At 37.5% G+C, this 19,779-nt stretch overlaps 2 protein-coding genes and 2 long non-coding RNA genes across 6 annotated transcripts; 2 read left to right on the plus strand and 2 right to left on the minus strand.

The window, feature by feature from the left end:
* Positions 1–185: 185 nt before the first annotated feature.
* Positions 186–2,672, minus strand: LOC149044727 (uncharacterized). The gene is made up of 2 exons (XR_016186923.1): positions 2,417–2,672; positions 186–743 (listed from the first exon to the last, which is right to left on the minus strand). It is a non-coding gene; the product is annotated as an uncharacterized LOC149044727 (long non-coding RNA).
* A 2,819-nt stretch (positions 2,673–5,491) lies between these two features.
* On the plus strand, positions 5,492–6,418 carry LOC113686554 (uncharacterized). The gene is made up of 2 exons (XR_016186927.1): positions 5,492–5,805; positions 6,191–6,418. It is a non-coding gene; the product is annotated as an uncharacterized LOC113686554 (long non-coding RNA).
* A 2,164-nt stretch (positions 6,419–8,582) lies between these two features.
* LOC113686553 (protein SSUH2 homolog) lies at positions 8,583–17,848 on the minus strand. 2 transcript variants are annotated; one of them, XM_027204188.2, is made up of 14 exons: positions 17,737–17,848; positions 16,565–16,652; positions 15,297–15,662; positions 14,592–14,735; positions 13,923–13,998; positions 13,598–13,727; positions 12,857–12,917; positions 12,091–12,215; positions 11,721–11,783; positions 10,755–10,858; positions 10,369–10,461; positions 9,739–9,841; positions 9,349–9,453; positions 8,583–8,863 (listed from the first exon to the last, which is right to left on the minus strand). In XM_027204188.2, the coding sequence occupies exons 2-14, from the start codon at positions 16,623–16,625 to the stop codon at positions 8,717–8,719; spliced, it is 1,578 nt and encodes a 525-aa protein (XP_027059989.2). In that variant the 5' UTR covers positions 16,626–16,652; positions 17,737–17,848; the 3' UTR covers positions 8,583–8,716. The 2 variants fall into 2 exon arrangements, with proteins under 2 accessions (XP_027059989.2, XP_027059990.2); XM_027204189.2 differs by lacking the exon at positions 17,737–17,848 and having other exon boundaries at positions 16,565–17,729.
* On the plus strand, positions 11,149–19,765 carry LOC113686552 (uncharacterized). 2 transcript variants are annotated; one of them, XR_016186926.1, is made up of 3 exons: positions 11,149–11,209; positions 11,325–11,428; positions 18,927–19,060. XR_016186926.1 is itself a non-coding variant. In XM_089207500.1 (3 exons), the coding sequence occupies exons 1-3, from the start codon at positions 18,454–18,456 to the stop codon at positions 19,598–19,600; spliced, it is 405 nt and encodes a 134-aa protein (XP_089063626.1). In that variant the 5' UTR covers positions 18,310–18,453; the 3' UTR covers positions 19,601–19,765. The 2 variants fall into 2 exon arrangements, 1 of the variants encoding a protein (XP_089063626.1); XM_089207500.1 differs by lacking the exons at positions 11,149–11,209; positions 11,325–11,428 and adding exons at positions 18,310–18,586; positions 19,489–19,765 and having other exon boundaries at positions 18,927–19,086.
* The last annotated feature ends 14 nt before the right edge of the window (positions 19,766–19,779 follow it).

Consider the following 19,779-nt stretch of genomic DNA (forward strand, 5'->3'; position numbering starts at 1 on the left):
AGAAATTCCCAGAAATTCCAAGTTTACAGCCAACAGGACTTGGAATTCCTAGGAATTCCTAGGAATTCCAACTCAGAGAACCAATGACTCTCCCTCAAAAGCTGTAAATCTAAAAAATTCCTAGGAATTTCTGGGAATTTTTGGGAATTTTTGGGAATTTTTAGGAATGTTTAAGAATTACTGGGAATTTTAAGCAAAAATTTGAGGCTAATGATATAAAATAAATACTTTAAATTAAAAAAAACCCAGCTAAAATTAAAGTATTCAATGAAATTTATTTAAAAGCTTAATTAAGGCTTACATCTAAAATAATTTTGATTAATTATTAACATCAACATGTGGTAATATTATGATGGAATTTGATTTATTTTTCTTTTCTTGAAAACTTCATACGGATTAATCCTCAATTACAGCTATTCATATAAAATAGTCCTAATCAATCATTAAATTTGGTTTGACACAAATTGTGAATAAAATCTGTTGATTATTTTCCATAAACTACAATATCTTAAATTATATTTGAAATCAAGCACTTTTGGGAGTGAAGGGGTTAATTACAGACAAATAAAATTGATTTTTTCATTAAAATCTTGTTGTAACTGTAACAATAAATTAGAATGAAGTTATCCTAATCTGCAAACTTAGCTGCTATTTGTATTTTTTTCCTGGGCTCACAATGAGTCGGCCTTGAATGAGGTTGTCCACAAGAAGCTTGACCATTTTGTATCTGGATTCCATGACATCTGAATTTGAAAAAAAATAATATATTTAAATATATATATTTAAAGCTCAGACCAGGCCTTTAAGATGGCTATGAGGAAAAGGGCATTCATTGGATTCTCAAATTGAGAAATCTCTGTTATATTGAGTGACTTTTATATTGGAGTTAGTACATCTCTCTCATAGATTTTACTAAAAAAGGGCTGAATACATTATTTTGTTTTTACAAAGGAGGGCTTCTTTATGTAATAAGGTTTGTTTAATAACAGTTCCCATTGTGAATCTTGAATGTTCCCAAACGTGACTAGAGGAATCTTGAAACCTTACTGATAGGTTTATTTCATTGTAAAGCATAAGCTTAAGAAACTGCAGCATGCAAGTGACAGATTCGATTCTCAGAATTATTCTAGTTTCCAGGGATTAGCAAGGTTTAACAGGCAAATGAGCCTATGGCCCCTATCATTGGAAAGTTATGGGCCATTTATAAAACGTTTGGGCCATTAGGGTAAATAAATGGGCCAGTAAAATTTTAACAAAGGTTTATTGCTTGTGTATTACAGTCTATGCCTATACAGAGACATGGTTTTAGGCTTGAAAAACCGTTGCCATGAATAACCATCCGCTATATTAACTTCAAGTGATCTTCAAGGTTTTTGAAATGTCGTGTGACCACCAGAACAAAACGGTGATGATAAATTGCTATCAACCATTCGGCAGTTCAGTAATTGACAGTGGTCTTCTATAAAAGCTGCACTAACCTGACACTAACCAAATGAAACAATTGTTTCTGACATCAGTTATGTTTTTTAATTACTTTGTTTTTGACAACAAAAAATTATTTGTTTTGACCATTATTGTTATAACCATATTTTAAGGTCAGAATAAGTTCAATAACAGTAAATGTTTGTTCGTTTTGCCAATAACAGATAGGTTACAGATTTTAAGCCATTAAGTTTAGGTTAAACCATCTGTTTCGTCCGTTTCACGGTCGTTTTCGCTCACAGTATCACGATTCTGCTCCGCTGTTGTGTTGAAAAATGTAGACAACGTTCTCTGCGAGCTGTCCAATCTCAAGATTTTTTTCGGAGGCATGAGGCTAATCGATGCAAATACATTCAAAGCGACGAAAACGCTCGAACTCTGCTCGAAAACGAAAGCATATGGAACTCCGAGCAATAGCCTCGTTTGCATGCAAAGTCCGAGTTCAGGATCTGGGAACAAGAATGAAGCGAGCGTGATCAAACGAGCGAAGGCACCGTAGTTTTTCGCTTGTTTATGTCTCACCAAAGTGAAATTTTTACAAATTAAAATCCTTTTCACAAAATAGTTTATATTTCACTAGCTTTGTACGGTCAGGGCGCATCACAGGCCCGGTAAGTATTTTTATAATGGGCCATTTCGTAGCTTTATGCGCCATACGCGCATGGCGCACGGCCTTCCTAATCCCTGAGTTTCAGTTGCGCCGAGCGTTATGTAAGCTTAATTCAACCCGCTACATCTATTCTTTTATAAGATTTTGAGGTAAAGTTTCCGCACAGCCCCATACTATTGTAAAACAAATCTGTTTTCCCAACGGAAATGTATTGTTTTTGTCATTGTTTTCTCTGTTCAAGAACTGAATGCATAATGTAGGATGGGGCTGTGCGGAATTTTACCCGATTTTGATCACGTAACGAATATCGCAATTTTTACTCACCACAAACTTTCAAAATCGTAGCTTTACAGATGGCCACTTGACCCTCGTTTGTACCAGTCAATATGTCAACTGTAGTCCCTTCTTTTAACTCCACGGCGCCAACGACTTTCATTTCTTTTACAACACTCACGCTGTTCTCGTTTTCCCATCGAACCACAATAAAAGCTATCTTAAGAAATGTTATATTAAGCAAAACAATTGAGAAAAACGATCAACCGATGAAAAGTACATTCAAAGATGAGCGCCAAATGGAGTCTTCTTTGTTTCCGATCACGGTCATGATCACGTGGATCTTTTAGGACTTGTCATTGGTTAGGAAAGTGAATCCGCTGGCTTGCCGATTGTAGTGTTAGGAGAAGCGCACAACTTTATTCTGACTTCTCCGACCGGTTCTCTATTTCTAGACGATGGCTACCTTGGTGATATAAATAATGATGTGAGCTCACTCTATGTAGAAAGAATCGATCGTATTACAAATGCACGATTTGTGGCCGAAAGTTGTCGAGGAAACAAAGACTCGAAACTCACTTGAGTTTTGTTCATGGCGAAGGTTAAATACAAGCTAATCACAGTTTTGAATGCGACTACAAATCGTCTTTTACCCTCATATTTATAAAAGAAGGATACCACATTAGGAAGTATAAGAGATACATAGATGATCCCAGTGTACCAGTACCTAAATCTACAAAGCTTGACCGTAGCAAGCGTTCAGCAACATGTTCCAACACCGCCATCTCGATTCCTCAGTCAGTCGTTTCCACTGAACTAAAAGCAGTAGTGACAACAGAGTAGAGTGCGTCTTACAAAGGAGAAACATTTGTACAAGAGACAGAAGTAACTATATGCGATTACAGAGGTGCGTTGGAACTCTGGTCCACAAATAGTTATGCACTGTCCGAAGTATAAAACAATTTTGTTGATAGCTGACAGACAGAGAAGAACAACAAGTAAACTTTAGCTGTTATTATTGAAGTGTGACTTGCAATTTTCATTTTTATACAAAGAAGGACTTGTATTTTGCACCAAAAATAAAAAGATGTAATATTTTTTGGGAGATCCAGTGATTGGGACATTTAAGAAATTAAGTTATGAAAGGAAACTTGGTTGGTACTTCTCACTACTAGCAAGTCTTGTTGACAAATATTTTCAGATCAGAGTTTCAAATAAAGTAAATTGAAGATGTCATTTAAAAGGTGTTTTTTCTCAAAGGGCACATTGACTACCTCTGTCTTGTCTGCATGCCAAATGTTTGCAAAGCATAAAAACAGCCAAACAAATTACAGCAATTAGTCACGAAAACAGAGCAAAAAACTGAAAAAAAAAACCAGCAACAACAATCATTAAAAAAGAAAGATTAATTAGGTGTTGAATTTGTTTGTCTAAGGCATGAAATTTCTACTGAAAATGTTGTCAACAAAAAGTCTCTGACAGTGTTTGAGGCAACTGAGCTTGACTGTTCTAAGGTTTTCTAACAAAGGCAACCAGTAATGTAGGTTAGGGAAGTAAGATAACAATGTAATTATTGTTAATTATTGTGGAAGTTGTGTACCAAGGAACAGCTAATGAATGTTTGATAATTTTGGCACATCAGTGAACATGAGACATTAATTTGCATTACAGTAAAAATATTTTTTGATCATGGAATCCAAGAGTCCTTTGAGGTTAGAAAGCAAATCTGTGATAAGAGTACATTAGATGAATTGGCAATTTCCATTTAACATAACTGACAGCTGGTTCATGAGAAAATCCATATTAATGTAAAGATTTACTAAAACTTAATTTGAATAATAAATTTCATGATCTTTAAGTTATAAACATATAGATGTATGTATATCTCTTGGTAAGTTTTGTATAGCATACCTTTTATTGAGCCAAAGTTTTAAGCCTCTGAAATTACTCCTTTTCTTAAAACCTTCACATTCAAGGTATTGAGAATTTCCTAGAATTTATGTGGACCTCAGGGTATTAAAATTGCCTCAAATTCAATTCCCAGAAATTCCCAAGAGTTCTACACTTCTTAAATTATAGGTAGTTTGTAAAGCTGAGAATTCCTAGGAATTCCTTGGAATTCCAAGTCCTCACAAAACTGGAGTCTTCCTTTCCCAGAAATTCCCAGTAATTCCAAGCTTTTTAAATCAGAGTTAATTTGCATAGTTGGGAATTTTTGAGAATTCCTAGGAATTCCCAGGAATTCCCAGAAAACTGGGAATTCAGTTTGCCGCATTTGCATAACTGGGAATTTTTGAGAATTCCTAGGAATTCCTAGGAATTCCCAGAAAACTGGGAATTCAGTTCGCAAGGGTTATAGCGCTTTCGTTTTTTTGATGTTGACGCCTTACGGCTAATGATCTTTCTGGACTTATTAATAGAAACAAGGATTTAACCCGACATCGTCTCGTTAAGCGGTCTATATTCGTTAATGGATGGATCAGTTTTCGTTGTTAAATCTCTCTAGTTAATTATGAGGTTTGACTTTTTCGCCAAGGAAATTCTCATGAAAAGTACTTTTGTATCCGCAAAACAAATGTTTCTTGTTGCTATGGTAGCTGCGCGCGTGGTTTTACGTTTTTTTTTTTTTTTTTGTAGCATGCGCTCCAGAAACGGTTACGCAGCGCAAATTCTTTTTTGTGTCTCTCCAAATCAAGGGGTGTTGACCAATTCAAAGAACCTACAAGAGCGCAAAACTGAATTTTTTGTTCTCACTGCCATGATCGGTATTCATTTTTTTTTCTGTGTAGAAACTCTTCTGAAAGTTAGTGAGATGCAGGGCCGAAATGATTTGTACCAACACAAGATAATGATGACTGGAAAGTGGGACGACGAGGTTTGACAAAATTTAGATTGCTGAGAAAAACAAGTTGTTGACTCCAATTAAGAAATAATAAATTTATAATTCGAAACCTTGCATCGCGGGGCAAGACACCTACTCTTGCAGCGTCTTTCTCCATAATTACTTACCAGGGATGCGCGAGTTGCTACAATCTCGCCCCCAGGGTCGTTTTGGTCATTTGTCGGCGGTATGGCTGTCGCTGCAAAGAGCCAAAATGACCTTGGGCTCGAGACTGGAGTCGTCAAGGAAACCTGAGAAATTGAGGAGGATCAGAAATCTGCGAAGAACTGTTGAACTTTAGAGACTGGAATTTGCTCTAGCCGCGCGGACCTCTTTTTAATGTATTTAAGATGGATTAGAAATGATTGAACATATCATGCAAAATGAAATCGTTTCCAAGCCTTTTTATGTAAAATTATTTTTTGTGTGTGTACAGCAGCTGATTGCAGTCAAGATTGAGATTCCGTCCATGAATGTTAAACTGAAGTTGATTTACGAAAAAGCTTCCATTGCTGTTAACAGCAAAGCCCATGCCTACGTCAAACCTGAACTTTCAAAGGTATTAGATATGACAGTTCGTTTAATGCACCATCAAGGACCAGTCATTTCTTTTTGACAAGGGAGGGGGGGTGGAGGATTTTGGCAGGGATCACATTTTTTCTGGGGACAGAGGGAGGATCGGTCAGCGTCGCTAATGAGAGTATACAAAATGGGAGCCATATGAAAAAATGCCCACGGGGGGGGGGGGGGGAGGGGAATCATAGAAATATTACAGAGCCTTATGGGGGATCAAGTAAATTTTTCCGTGATACAACCAAAATCTTCCAACGTCCCCCCCGTCCTCCCAATATCTTTATTACTTTTATGTCTTAGAATACCAAACTAACCGGAATATTATTTCTGATGTCACTTGGCTAATAACTTCTCTAAATTGACATTGTCAGATCTTCAATTGCAAGAAAATAATTCAGGATCTCGGAAACACAACATGCTTTGATTACGAGGCTTTCGAGATTACAAACCCTGGATAATATCCCAGATGTGGAACTTCACAGTGACAGTAATGACTCGGGTGCAGGACGGTACGGTGGAATTAACCTCTTGCATATGGAAGAAATACATCATGATCTCAAGGGCAGTGACTGGCAAAGTATGGAATGGACTTGAAGACATCTGGATCGGAATGGTTAATTGGACTCGCGGAAAAGTCGCATGGCTTTCAGGCTTGACGTGGAACGGTGCGCGGTGGCTTGGAAAATTGTTGTGGAGGTGTGCCGAGTGGTTGGCTGAGGTTATCTTGAGTGGATTTCAATGGTTCGCTGAGGTTATCTGGAATGGATAAAATTGTTGGCTGGGATTTTTTTGGAATGGACTTCAACTGTTGGCTAAGGTTATCTGGATTGGACTTCAATTGTTGGCTAGGGTTATCTGGAATGGACTTCAACTGTTGGCGGAGGTTACCTGGATTGGACTTCAATGGTTGGCTATGGGTATCTAGAATGGACTACAATTGTTGGCTGGGGTTATCTGGAATGGACTTCAATTTTTGGCGGAGGTTATCTGGGTTGGACTTGAATGGTTGGCTAAGGTTATCTGGAATGAACTTCAATTGTTGCCTGAGGTTATCTGGAAAGGACTTCAATTGTTGGCGGAGGTTATCTGGATTGGACTTCAATGGTTGGCTAAGGTTATTTGGATTGGACTTCAATGGTTAGCTAAGGTTATCTGGAAAGCACTCCAATTGTTGCCTGAAGTTATCTGGAAAGGACTTCAATTGTTGGCTAAGGTTATCTGGAATGCTCTTCAATTGTTGGCTGAGGTAATCTGGAATGGAATTCAATGGTTAGCTGAGGCTATCTGGAATGCACTTCGATGGTTGATGGATTTTACCATAAATACAACATATTCGTTTGCCAAGATGATCCAAAATATGTCAGCTGAGCTGACCAAGATGATGATTAACGGAGTTATGTGGATTGTTGAACCGTTTGTTCCTGTCGTCTGCTATATAACTGACGTTGCTGTCGATCGAGTTTTACTTTGGTTTCCTTCGTGGTAAGTCAATTGTTCACCAATTTGAATTTGACAAGTCATAATTGGCCTAGCGAGGAGAGAGTGACCATTCCACCTCATATCATTAGTATTATAATTGTTATTATTATTATTATTATCATTATTACTTAACTATTATTTTCTCTATATAGGGGCTACACGGTGCACTTTAAAGGATGCTTCAGATTTCTTCTAAATTTCACCAGTTGTTCGACTTTTTCTCAATTATTACATTTGACTCGGCGAAAAAAGTACACAATTGCTAATTTTTTTATGACTTTTCTTTGTTTACTATTTATGACATTGATTTTGTTTTCCAACAGAACATGTAATACATATTCAAGCTCGCTTTGATTTCTTGTCTTGGCAAGATGGCGTCTATGCTGTCTTCGCTGGTTTGGCTGTCACTGTCGCCTTCCTGGTTGTTGGTTTTGTCGTGTACCGATTATGTGTACGAATTGTGAAATACATCGGACGGAAATGGCAAGTTGTGCGAAAATTCCTTTCTTGTTTAATCCTTAATCTCCTGATAGTGACTGGTTTCTAATTTCTCCTCACATTATCACTCTTGAATCAAATATAGAAGTTATAAGAATAAAGGAAATGATCACCAATTTCAGAAGTTCCTGATTGTCATTCAAATTCTCCTTGTCAGTACCAAAAGAAATGTTTAAAGAACAGTGTGGAGAAATTAGCCTCTGATGTTTGGGTGTTAAGGTTTAAGATCAGTTTGTTTGAAATGAGTGGCCAAACGAGTGATGCGTTAGTTTTGCAGTTTTAAAAAGTAATTATTGATGCACACCAGTGCTACACTTGAACTAGTGAATGAAGAAATGACTTCAATGACTTTAACTTTTCCTTCGCTTGTCTTTTTATGCAGGCAAGAGTACAAGGAAAGAAAGGCTGCTGCTAATATGCCACCTAAACCTGACAAACCAATATGGCAGCCGAAACGAAAGCATAAGAAAAAGAAGAGAATTGACGACTGGTAGTCGCCAATCATGTTTACTTTGTTTCGTTGCCTAAAAATCGAACAAATCTTTTTTTGAGTGAAAATCAGCCTACGTATTTTTATTTAATTCCGGCAGTCAAATTCAGTTTTAAGATATTAAAAACATACTAAAGTTTTCATCCATTAAAGTTGATCAGTGGGGTTTACGTTTGTAGTTTGGTTGTCTTTCAAGCAAAGCCTTCCTTCGCATAGTGAATTAATCAGAGTAAACTTAATTCTTGCTATTCACATTAAATTACTCCCATTACCGAAAAAGAAATGAAGCTAAGAGATCAAGCAAGTAAAATCATTTTTTAATTCCCATCGCAAAATGTAAAAAACCTGACGTCTAACTATTTCACATCATAAATAGTTTGCATTGAAATTTCTTTGTCCTTGTTCCTTAACCTCTCTTCTGTTCATTTCTTTAAAGTATGGCGCAGCCCCAACAACACTTTTGGGGGTAGTCTGGGGCATGTACTTTGTGATCCAACCCGTACACCCAGTAACGAGTATCAGTGTCTTTCCATTCATATTTCACCTCGGAAACTGGTACCGCTCTTAGAGTTTGACGCTGAAACAAAAATATTGACTAGTCAAGTTCAAGATTCCCATTTTATATTAAAGTTGCTAGGGCTCTATGCGAAAAAAACTAAAACGCTGTAGTTTCCCTACTATAGAATATTGAAACGCGCGCAGGGCCGGAGAAAGGAACGCGCAATGGTTTTACCTCTCCTCTCGCGCATTTCAGACTTACCCATGCTATGAGAACTTTTGTAAACGTGTGCAAGAGGAAAGAGACGCGTGACACTCGGTTTCCCTTTCGCGCGCGTTTCAGATTTCCGGATGCCGTAAGGGCTGTTTGCGCCGCAAATAAAACCGCGCTCGCGAGAAGAGAAATGCGCAACGCCCTCGTCCATTCAAGCGCGCATTTCAAACATATGAATGCTGTGAAAGCGGTTTAGTATTCTAGGGAAACTACCCTGGTGTTGTTCTTTCTATCTTTAAAAACAGACTAAAGCTATTTTCCAAAGACTAAAAAATTTCACTATCTCCAACCTGCATAAGGATTCGCTTTGTAGGCCAGTTCCGCGAATGAGCTTCGACAAGTCGCTGCGAGCCATTATTCACATCTTGATCATGAAAGGCTGTGACAGGATAAACCTAAAAGTGTACATAAAAAAAAATATAAAACGAGTTAGAGACTAACTTTAACCTTTAAACTCCCGGATCAAATTTGTAATTCTTCTTACTGTCAACCATACAATTCTTATAGTATTAGCTCTGACAATTTAGTATTGCATCAGCAAATTATCCCCAAATTAATATTTTTCTTTATTCTCATCACTTTTCTGGTTGGTATTGTATTAATATTGTAAGGAGAAATTCTGTCTTGGTCACTTACGGGAGTTAATGGGTGAAATATTTACCGTAATCAGTCATATTTACCCGTGGAAGTTCTTGAGTAAAAATTTCCGATCCCTGAGACTCTAGTATAAGTTGATCCGGTAGATCTGTTCTCTCCGTCACGTGGTTATCGATGTGACATTCCCTGCGAGATCAGAAAAAAGGCAGGCGGTCGGGAGTGATTCACTGATAGGACAAGGATGCGTATATATCAATTTATCATTAAGTGCTCAAACGTTTAATTCGTACATGACTTTGCGGAGCAACTTTTCAATGGATTGTCGATAGTAAAAAGGGGATTGTTGGTTCCAGTTCTGCTCTATTTCGCCCTGAGGTATTCAAAACTCGCGTCCCTTTCTCAACCAATCTGGTGCACAACTACAACCAATCACGACTTGGTCACTCGAGTTTTCCCGCGTTCCACAGAAGTTTGACAAGCCAGCTCCCTCACAGAGTGCTCCACTATGACACGGTGTGGTTCACCTGTGACACGGAGTGGTTCACCAATGACACGAGGTGATTTACCTGTGACACAGAGTGGATCAACTGGGACACGAGGTGGTTTACATGTGACACAGAGTTGATCACCTAGGACACTGATTTATCCAGCGTGATTCAAGTATAGTAACGTTTCATAATCAGTTAACAAGAATACGGAATTCAGTTACTCACCACGTGATTGTAAGCTGAATGAACAACTTGAGCTGCGCTTGCCCTTGACATGTCCAGCACATCACACGCCCATTACCATCACACGTGTTACATCTGCAACAATTAACATCTCGCTAAGGCATTTTACAGTTTATCCTTAAAATACCAAGATCTGATCAGCAATTCTCTCTTCTACCACCAATAATTCCTTATAACAAACGAACCAACGCGAGAACAACAAAAACGAACGTGCGAGCAAAAAAGCGAACGCGCGCACGAACGACCGAGCCCTTGCGGTTCTCCAGCGCTTCAGCTAGTTGTTTTAAGTTTAATGAGTTCACAGAGGCTTTTTGTACTTGTTTTCTTTTTGTAAATGGTGATTACGATTTAAATTTCACTGAACTTACATTCTCCTTCCACTTCCATGACACCACGTGCATCTGACTCTATGTGAATTCCCATCACGGTATTCGGTACGGCGACCAGAACCTTGACACCATGAACAACGAACCTGACAGAGAAGGAAGACAATAATTTTTGAAATGAGCGCACCACTCAATTACCAAAGACTACTTGAAGGTCGTCTCGATTGAGTGCCGTTATATCAAAATGAAATTAATCATAGCCGCCAATCTGAACGAAGTTCCACATTGAAAGTAGCCAATAAGGACAATAGTGCATACAAGTGACCAACCTAATGCGCGGGAAAATTCGAGTAAAGTCGCCGTGCGATTATTTCGCATCTGATTGGTTGAGACTGTAACATTCCAGTTCTCGATCCCAGTTTCCACAAAAAAACAACGGCGCCAACGTAAATCATTCAAAAATGGCCGCCGCAGACGAGGAAGACAAGAAAACAAAGGTACCTACAGCATTTATACAGTATGGCTGTTTGAGAAATGGTTGATGTTTTTATTTTGAGTATTTCTACCAAAATCCAAAAGCTCAGCCACTGGTATACTTTGTTTGCTCCGCAGTAAATGCCTTTTTACGGCAAAAGTTGGATTTTTTTGGCGTGTTCAATTCTCCGAAGTTCTGTTCCCGCTACACACGTTGAACCATGGTTTGTACGCAGTAAAAGGTAATCATCTTTGGTGTGGACCTTAAAAAATTGCAACTAGTGAAAACATATTAAGGAAACATTCCACAATTTGAGATTAACAACAGCTTTATAACTGCCCCGCCACGGGTCACAGGAGATCATTCCTTTGGGGGGAGGGGAAAGGAGGTTTGGAAATAAAAAGTCCTGAATAAATGTTGAGAGCAAAAATAAACTACCTGAGGGAGGAGGGGGGCAGTGATGGAGCTGAGGTCCAAATATTCCTGAGATCATACATCATTGAAAAAAATAATGTAAAGAAAACATATCTCACCATTCCCCTTCCATAGCATCTGTAACAGCGTTTGTAGCCTGTGGCCATGCAGTCATGGCAAGGCTGAAAAAATAGGGAACAAAGAATTTAAATAGAACCTTACAATGTCAAAATAAAGTATGGTAATGTAGTTAGTTGAGAGAGCTCTTGGTTAATTTATTTTTGGTCAACCTTAATTTATAGAATTTAATCTCAGAACCATGTGATGATAATTTGCTGTTAATTTCCCTTACAACTTGTGATAAACAATTTGTTCCAAGCCTAGGAGGTTGCACTGTCTGGAAAATGATTCCACATTCCATCAATTCCTACCACTATTTAAAATCAGCCAAAATATAAATGCCCTGTTTATGTAACAAGGTGTCTTTACCTTAACTGATGCAGTATGGGGCACCTCAATGTTCACTACCTGAGGTGTAAATATCTGATTTGGTTGAGCAGGAATGCTCCATGGTGGTGGCGCAGGGCCATTCTGAGGACCATCGATCATCTGACCTACATTCATAAACAAACTGTTACCTACAGATACTTCAATAAGTGGTTTTAGCATGATTTCTGTTGCCATACATGTATATTGGAAAGCTTGGCTCTTCTAGCTTTGTAAATGAAACAACACTACTGCACAAGTAGTGCACATTGCTGCGAGGATCACTTTCATTCACGTCTTTATCCGCAGCTCAAATATATGACTTTCATATATTCTTAACCATTTATTCATCACTTGACGGGTTTAATTGGAACCAACATCATGACCAGCTCCCAGTTGGCTTGATAGCTCAGTTGGTAGAGCGCTGCACTGGTATCGCAGAGGTCATGGGTTCAAATCTCGTACAGGCCTGAATTTTTTTCAGGCCTTATTTTCACTACTGCCTAAGTAGTGCACATTACTGCGAGGATCACTTTCATTCACTTCTTTATCCGCAGCTCAAATATATGACTTTCATATATTCTTAACCGTTTAAATGAAACAAACTTGTGAAGTGTCAAAGTCAAGAAAGTTGTAACAAGCATTAGAGAAAACAGCATCACGAGCCTTGGGCTTCATTTGCATTTTCAAAAGCCCAGCTAAATAATTATGGGCTCCCAAAGATTGACACTTTTATCTATTAGTTTATTTCATTTTTTATTCAACTCACCTCGGTAAGGTTCATGCTTCCAAGCTGTGGATCTTGATTCACAAAAACTATTCAAGTGATACTGGAAATTAAAAACAGATAATCAATGATATCAATCATAAGATGAATTGCAATTTCTGTGGTACCAGGTCTTCATCCTACTGTGTCACTACAATTAGCTGGAGTTGTTCCCTGACAGTATCAAGGTTACATCTTAAACCATGTTAAATCTTGTAAACAGCCCATTGGCTTTTCCACTGTCAGGTGGGGTTTGAAGTCATGTTTCATTTGATTTTAAAATTAACAATGTCATTGTTGTTGTTCTTTCTTGGTCTCTGTAGCCAGCCTATATTACAGTTACTGAGACAAAACATATAAGTGTCAACTTTCAACTCCACTGACACCCAAATTCCAATTATATTTATTATTTAATGTTTCCCTGATTAACCCTTTAACTCCCAAGATCTGACCGTGAATTTTCCCCTCCAGCTGCTACAAATTTTTCTGTAAAGCAGTTACATGAATTTGGTGTTGGATCAAGACAACAACTTCTACTTGATAAGTTTGAATATTCACATTACCTGTTTGCTGAATAATGTATGGATATGATGGGAGAAGTAACACGTTAATCTCTTCAAGGAGTTAAAAGGTTAGAGACCTTGGGAACGATGGGTTTGGGATAATGACTTCAGTAGAAGTGTTGTGATTTCTTGACAAATTCTCCCAACTTAATCTAATTGTAAACATGATTTCTGCACTTACATGGTATGCACTGGATTGAGCTATGTCTTTGATGTCCATGTCCTTGGCAGCCTTTTTGCCATAGCAACAATTCTCAGCTACAAATGCAAGCAGTGCATCTCTTGCCTGATCTTCGGAGATAGCTGTGGCCCTGATTAAAATGATTAAAATGGACCTGCACTTACAGTTGGGCTTGTTCAAATAGAATTATTTTATGATGCAGCTATGATCATGATTCTTATAAATCATGCTATGCTGAATGCATAGCATGATTTGTTTACATGTTGTGATAAAAAACAAAAAAGATCTCATGGAATAGTCTTCTGGGAATCTTTAATTGACTTACTGTTGGAAAATCTGCTCTGGTGTTTGCTGCTGTGCTGGAGGTTCATATGCTGGTGGAGGGGGAAGATATTCTGTGCCTGAAAAAATCAAACAATAAGTATATGTAATTGCATGGGTTCGAGGGCAATAAAGGATTAATTAATCACTCATATTTTCAAAGTTTTATCAAAATTGCACAAGTCGTGAAGCGCACAATTCACGTAAATCAAAAAGTACAAATAGTGCATCATGAAAAATAAGATAAACAATTTTAAGGTTCATGTTTTGCAAAAAGCAAAGAGAACTTGGTATTGGATCAATGAATAATCCCATGATTGATATTCTTCTCTATTCTCATCACCTGCCTGCTTGATATTGTATTGATATTGTAAGGAGAAATTCTGTCTTGGTCACTTATGGGAGTGAAAGGATTAACGTAGAATGGGAAAAGTTATAATGCCTTTGGTTGGTTTTTGTATATGCTCTGAGGATTTTTCTCTTTGATCAATAATTCCTTCTTTCACAAAAACCATTACACCAAGTTCTATCTTAATACCTTAAAGTGTCACGGTTTCTTAAAAACCATTCTTTGAGATCTTTGGCATTATTAACCAGGGCATAACACAGCACATCTTTTTTTAAGAACCTGTTGGATCTCTAACTTAGTGGTATATTTAACACAAATACCTACCAAAGCTAACAGACTCATATCCAGCAAACTTTCCAAACATGTCAGCTGGAGGGGCACTTGGGGGAGGGGGTGCGGCATTCTCATTGTCATCTACATCTTCATCAGGAACATCCGAGCCAACATAACTTGGGGTTTGTGCTTCACCTGCAAATTACATAAATCACGTTCAAGGAAAAAAAATATTTGCCAGTGTGCTCTTGTAATAAGACTGTATAATCCCTTAGTCACCTTTCATATCAAGCTTCAGAGTCTGACCTGACAATTTGTTTTTATTCCATACTTAAAATGTCAGAGTGTAAATCAAAAAACTCGTGCCCTCCATGAAAGAAATCATTATAAATGTATTCAAGCATAACTTATTAAAATTTCAAAAACTACATATAAATTAGCGGTCTAACCTAAAACATTGTTCATTTCTGGTAATTATTGTTAGTAGTGCAAAGGTATTTGATCACTATTATTAAAATCTTTGTTAATTTTTTATCAATTCATAATCATCATTTCTCAGCACCACATGCTTCCAAGTTATCTGGTAAAATTTTTGCAGACAGCTGTATCAAAAAGAGAACTAAAGCTATAAAATGTTCATAAAGAGTTCATACAACTGCTATATAGAACAGTTAAGTTAAGGAGTTACTCAATTATCACCACTTGCATCCACCAAGACAACTGTGTGTTACAAGCAACCATAACCCTTTTACTAACCTGTAAGAGGAGTGAAAGCCTGCTGCTGGTTAGGTGCACCTCCATACCCCTGTTGTTGTTGGGGTGGTGCACCATCATACTGGTGCTGACCCTGCAATGGCGGGTGGCCTGGTTGTTGCTGAGGAGGGCCATACCCTGGTTGCTGTTGAGGTGGTGCGTAACCTTGTTGGGGAGGTCCATAACTTCCTTGCTTTTGGGGAGCTCCATAACCTGGCTGTTGTTGAGGAGGTCCATAACTTCCTTGTTGTTGGGGAGGTCCATAACCTGGCTGTTGCTGAGGTGGGTAACCTTGGTGAGGAGGACCATATCCTTGTGGAGGCGCTCCTTGTGCAGGAGCTGTAGATCCATAACCTGGTTGCTGTACACCTGTAAATAAGGAATTAGCTCAAACTATCAGCTATTAAATAGATGGGTTTGAGAGAAGGCCTTCACTAAGAGTTTTGTGATTTCTTGACAAATTCTCCCAACTAAATATACCTGTGATCTATCTTATTTCCAACCTATTCCATGGTAAATAATAGTGAGAGAACATTAAAAAGCAATGTCCTGTCATAAAATAAAAACACGAGCTTGTCATTCTGTTCACTTTTGAATTGCTAGTACCGGTATATATTCTTGAATGTCTACAACTACTGATCAATGTTGCATTAGAAACTTGCCTTTAGCTCTTAAACTCCAAGAAGTGATTAACATATAACTTCTTCCTATATATTATCTATACATTATCTAGAAAACAGGTAATGAGAATACTAAAACTTATTGGGTAGAAGTTGTTATTTTAATTTAAAACCAAATTCTTATCACTGATTTACGAAGAAATGTTTAGCAGCAAGAGGGGAGAATGAATGATCAGATCTTGGGAAATACAGGGTTAATTAATGGTCAATAAAGTAATTTCATACCAAATTCTAACTAAATTTCTGTCTTTGTTTCAAATCTTTACCTAAACAAGGTATAAAAAAAGGGTAATTTAGTATTATCACCTGCATTGATGGTGTAAATTGGCCATCATATAGAAGAAAAGAAGCAGATGTTTTGAACATTAGCTCTTTGCCATTCACCCTGACAAAGGGCTAACATTCGAAATGTCAGCTTTGAAACTCTTCACAGTGGCTAACCCTAGTTTAGGTTATCAACTCAGTTGATAATACTAAATTACCCTGTTATACTCTCCCACTGATACAGCACCACCGTTTCTTTAGAAACTTACCCCCTTTATAAATGAACATAAGGTGGTAGGTCTACCTAATATTTAATGCACACTGTACCTGGATACGTTGATTGCCCTTGGTAGCCTCCTTCTGGTGGGGGGTATGGTGATTGGCTCATCCTTCCTCACTGATCCACAGAAAACAGCTAACGGTAATCAGAGAGCTTAATGAACACTTGAATTGCAAAAATGTATTAAGTTTACATAATGTTATTTTAATCTGAGTCAATTTTTTATTGAGATTTCAAAGAGAAATGTTAACAAAAAAAAAATATACAAAATTTCAACTACAACAGGAAATTCTTAAAACTAAAATTTTGGAGAACAGCAGGAAGAATTAGTACATAAATCTTGAGAATTTATAAATAAAGACGAATACACATGGTAGAATAATGAGACTGTTATATTCCTGAACCAGGTAGAAGGAATCTGATAAATATTGTTACAATCATAGTGTTTGTGTTCCATTTGAGGGTTAAATGTTGGTTACATGTACCTTTTCTATTAATAGTTTTCCTAAAAGTACTCTCAAATTACATTTTCAGGCTTCTACTGGCTGCTTAAAGCCTACATAAATATATTATTCACCCGATATTGCTGTTTTTCCAAATGACTCACAATTCTGGTGACACTTACTTTTAAAACTTAATTCCCTTTAAATAATTAAGTATCTAGGCAACAAAGTAACGATGTGAGAGTTGTTCTCTATAAACACAAAAAGTAGCACTCTTATAACACTTGATCTAGCTCTCATTAATCGATTTCGACGCTTTTTTTTTTTTGTAAAGGAAGATACATGCGTGGCGAAATCTAATGTTTCTTTAAACTTTGAACGAAGTCTTAAAGAATACGTAACTTCAAACCGGAAAAAATGTTTTACATAGCGCCAAACAAGACTCGACCCGTCATCATCGTAAGTATCGAAAGTTATTGGGAATTACTCAACTCCAGATGCACCTGTAGCGGCATATTTACAAGTTTTTCTTTACTGTTCACGACCAGAATCGAAGAAAGTTGCGCAACGCAAGTAGTGGGGAGATGATCAAGTGCAAAGAAAACTAAAACAGGTGGCTGCAAATACATTTCAGAACGCCAACAGATTGACTCAGATCAATTTCGAGAGGAAATACATCGTATGGTTTTCAATCGTGAAAGAGTTACTCTCTGTCCCTACGAATGCATTCAACTTTACAAAAAAGCATATATATATGGGAGCATGGGCCACATTACCTGTATTAGCTTGCCCTTCTTTAAATCTGCGTCAAACTTGGCCTCAGGGAGGTCTTGACCCTATCGATTTCGGAGGACAAGAGCATCCCGCGGAAGATCTGGGCATGAGTATGGTGATAGAAAAGTTAGATAGGTCCGCAATTCACATATTGCAAATGGAACGTAAATGCAAGACAAAAGTCGTAAGTCGACCAGGCGATTTGTCACCTTGTAAACAAATTGGATATAATATAATATAATATATATATATATATATATATATATATATATATATATATATAAACTAATATATCATTATTATATATAAATAATGATATTATTTATCATTTTATATAATGGTAAACTGCTTTCCTGGTCAAAATTCGGCTCGTTTTAAGAGCTAATATCAACATGCATCAGACAAACAGCGGCAAGCAAGTCACCCAAAATTTGCTCTCACTCCTACTTTCATATTTTGTATTGGATTGGACTTCAGTGGTTGGCTAAGGTTATCTGGAATGGACTTCAATTGTTGGCTGAGGTTATCTGGAATGGACTTCAATGGTTGGCCGAGGTTATCTAGAATGGACCTCAATGGTTGGCTGAGGTTATTTGGAATGGACTTCAATTGTTGGCTGACGTTACTGGAGTGGACTTCAATGGTTAGCCGAGGTTATCTGGAATGGACTTCAATAGTTGACGGTTTTTTCCATAAATGCGACAGATTCGTTCGCTAAGATGATCCAAAATATGTCAGCTGAGCTGACCAAGATGATGATTAACGGAGTTATGTGGATTGTTGAACCGTTTGTTCCTGTCGTCTGCTCTATTACTGACGTTGCTGTCGAGGTTTACTTTGGTTTCCTCCGTGGTAAGTCAATTGTTCACCAATTTGAGTGTGACAAGTCATAATTGGCCTAGCAGAGGAGAGAGTGACTATTTCACTTCTCACTTTTTGTCTGGAATAGATTGTTATCATTAATATTACAATTATTATTATTAACATTATTATTATCATTTAACTATTGTTTTTTTTATATAGGGGCCGCACGGTGCACTTTAAAGGATGCCTCAAATTTCTTCTGAATTTCTACAGTTGCTCGACTTTTTCTCAATTATTACATTTGACTCTGCGAAAAAATACACTATTGCTAATATTTTTAAACTTTTCTTTGTTTCTTATTTGTGACATTAATTTTGTTTTCCAACAGAATATATAAAACATATTCAAGCTCGCTTTGATTTCTTTTCCTGGCAAGATGCCGTCTATGCTCTCTTCGCTGGTTTGGCTGTCACTGTCGCCTTCTTGGTTGCTGGTTTTGTCGTGTGCCGATTATGTGTACGAATTGTGAAATACATCGGACGGAAATGGTAAGTTATGCGCTGCGAAATGCCCTTCTTGTTTAATCTTTAATCCCCTGATAGTGACTGGTTTCTAATCTCTCCTTACCTTATCACTCTTGAATCAAACATAAAGGTCATGAGGATAAAGGAAATGATCATCAATTTCAGAAGCTCCTGATTGTCAATCAAATTCTCCTTGTCAGTACCAAAAGAAATGTACAAAGAACGGTGTGGAGAAAATGGCTCCTGATGTTTGGGTGTTAAGGTTCAAGATCAGTTTGTTTGAAACGAGTGGCCAAACGAGTGATGCGGTAGTGTTGCAGTTTTAAAAAGTATTTATTGATGCAAGCCAGTGCTTTATTTAACCTGGATTAATAATGAAATGACTTTAATGATTTCAACTTTTCCTCCGCTTGTCTTTTCTTGCAGGCAAGAGTACAAGGAAAGAAAGGCTGCTGCCAATATGCCACCTAAACCTGACAAATCAATATGGCAGCCGAAACGAAAGCTTAAGAAAAAGAAGAGAATTGACGACTGGTAGTTGCCAATCATGTTTACTTCGTTTTGCTGCCTGAAAATCGAATAAATGTTGACTGAGTGAAAATCAGCCTACGGATTTTTATTTTATTCCGGCAGTCAAATTCAGTTTTAAGATATTAAAAACATACTAAAGTTTTCATCCATTAAAGTTGATCAATGGGATTTACGTTTGTAGTTTGG

The sequence above is a fragment of the Pocillopora damicornis genome, chromosome 5 (assembly GCF_964200805.1).
Source record: "Pocillopora damicornis chromosome 5, jaPocDami1.2, whole genome shotgun sequence".
NCBI classification, from domain to species: Eukaryota; Metazoa; Cnidaria; class Anthozoa; order Scleractinia; family Pocilloporidae; genus Pocillopora; species Pocillopora damicornis.

Excerpts from the sequence above, each read along its gene's own strand:
- LOC113686552 (XM_089207500.1), top strand. The coding sequence starts at position 18,454 with ATGATCCAAAATATGTCAGCTGAGCTGACCAAGATGATGATTAACGGA. Across the intron at positions 18,587-18,926 it reads TTACTTTGGTTTCCTCCGTG|AATATATAAAACATATTCAA; the intron begins GTAAGTCAATTG and ends GTTTTCCAACAG. Across the intron at positions 19,087-19,488 it reads AAATACATCGGACGGAAATG|GCAAGAGTACAAGGAAAGAA; the intron begins GTAAGTTATGCG and ends CTTTTCTTGCAG.
- LOC113686553 (XM_027204188.2), bottom strand. The coding sequence starts at position 16,625 with ATGAGCCAATCACCATACCCCCCACCAGAAGGAGGCTACCAAGGGCAA. Across the intron at positions 10,462-10,754 it reads CATGGAAGTGGAAGGAGAAT|ATGTAACACGTGTGATGGTA; the intron begins GTAAGTTCAGTG and ends TAATTGTTGCAG. Across the intron at positions 8,864-9,348 it reads CAAAGCGAATCCTTATGCAG|CGTCAAACTCTAAGAGCGGT; the intron begins GTTGGAGATAGT and ends TTTTTGTTTCAG.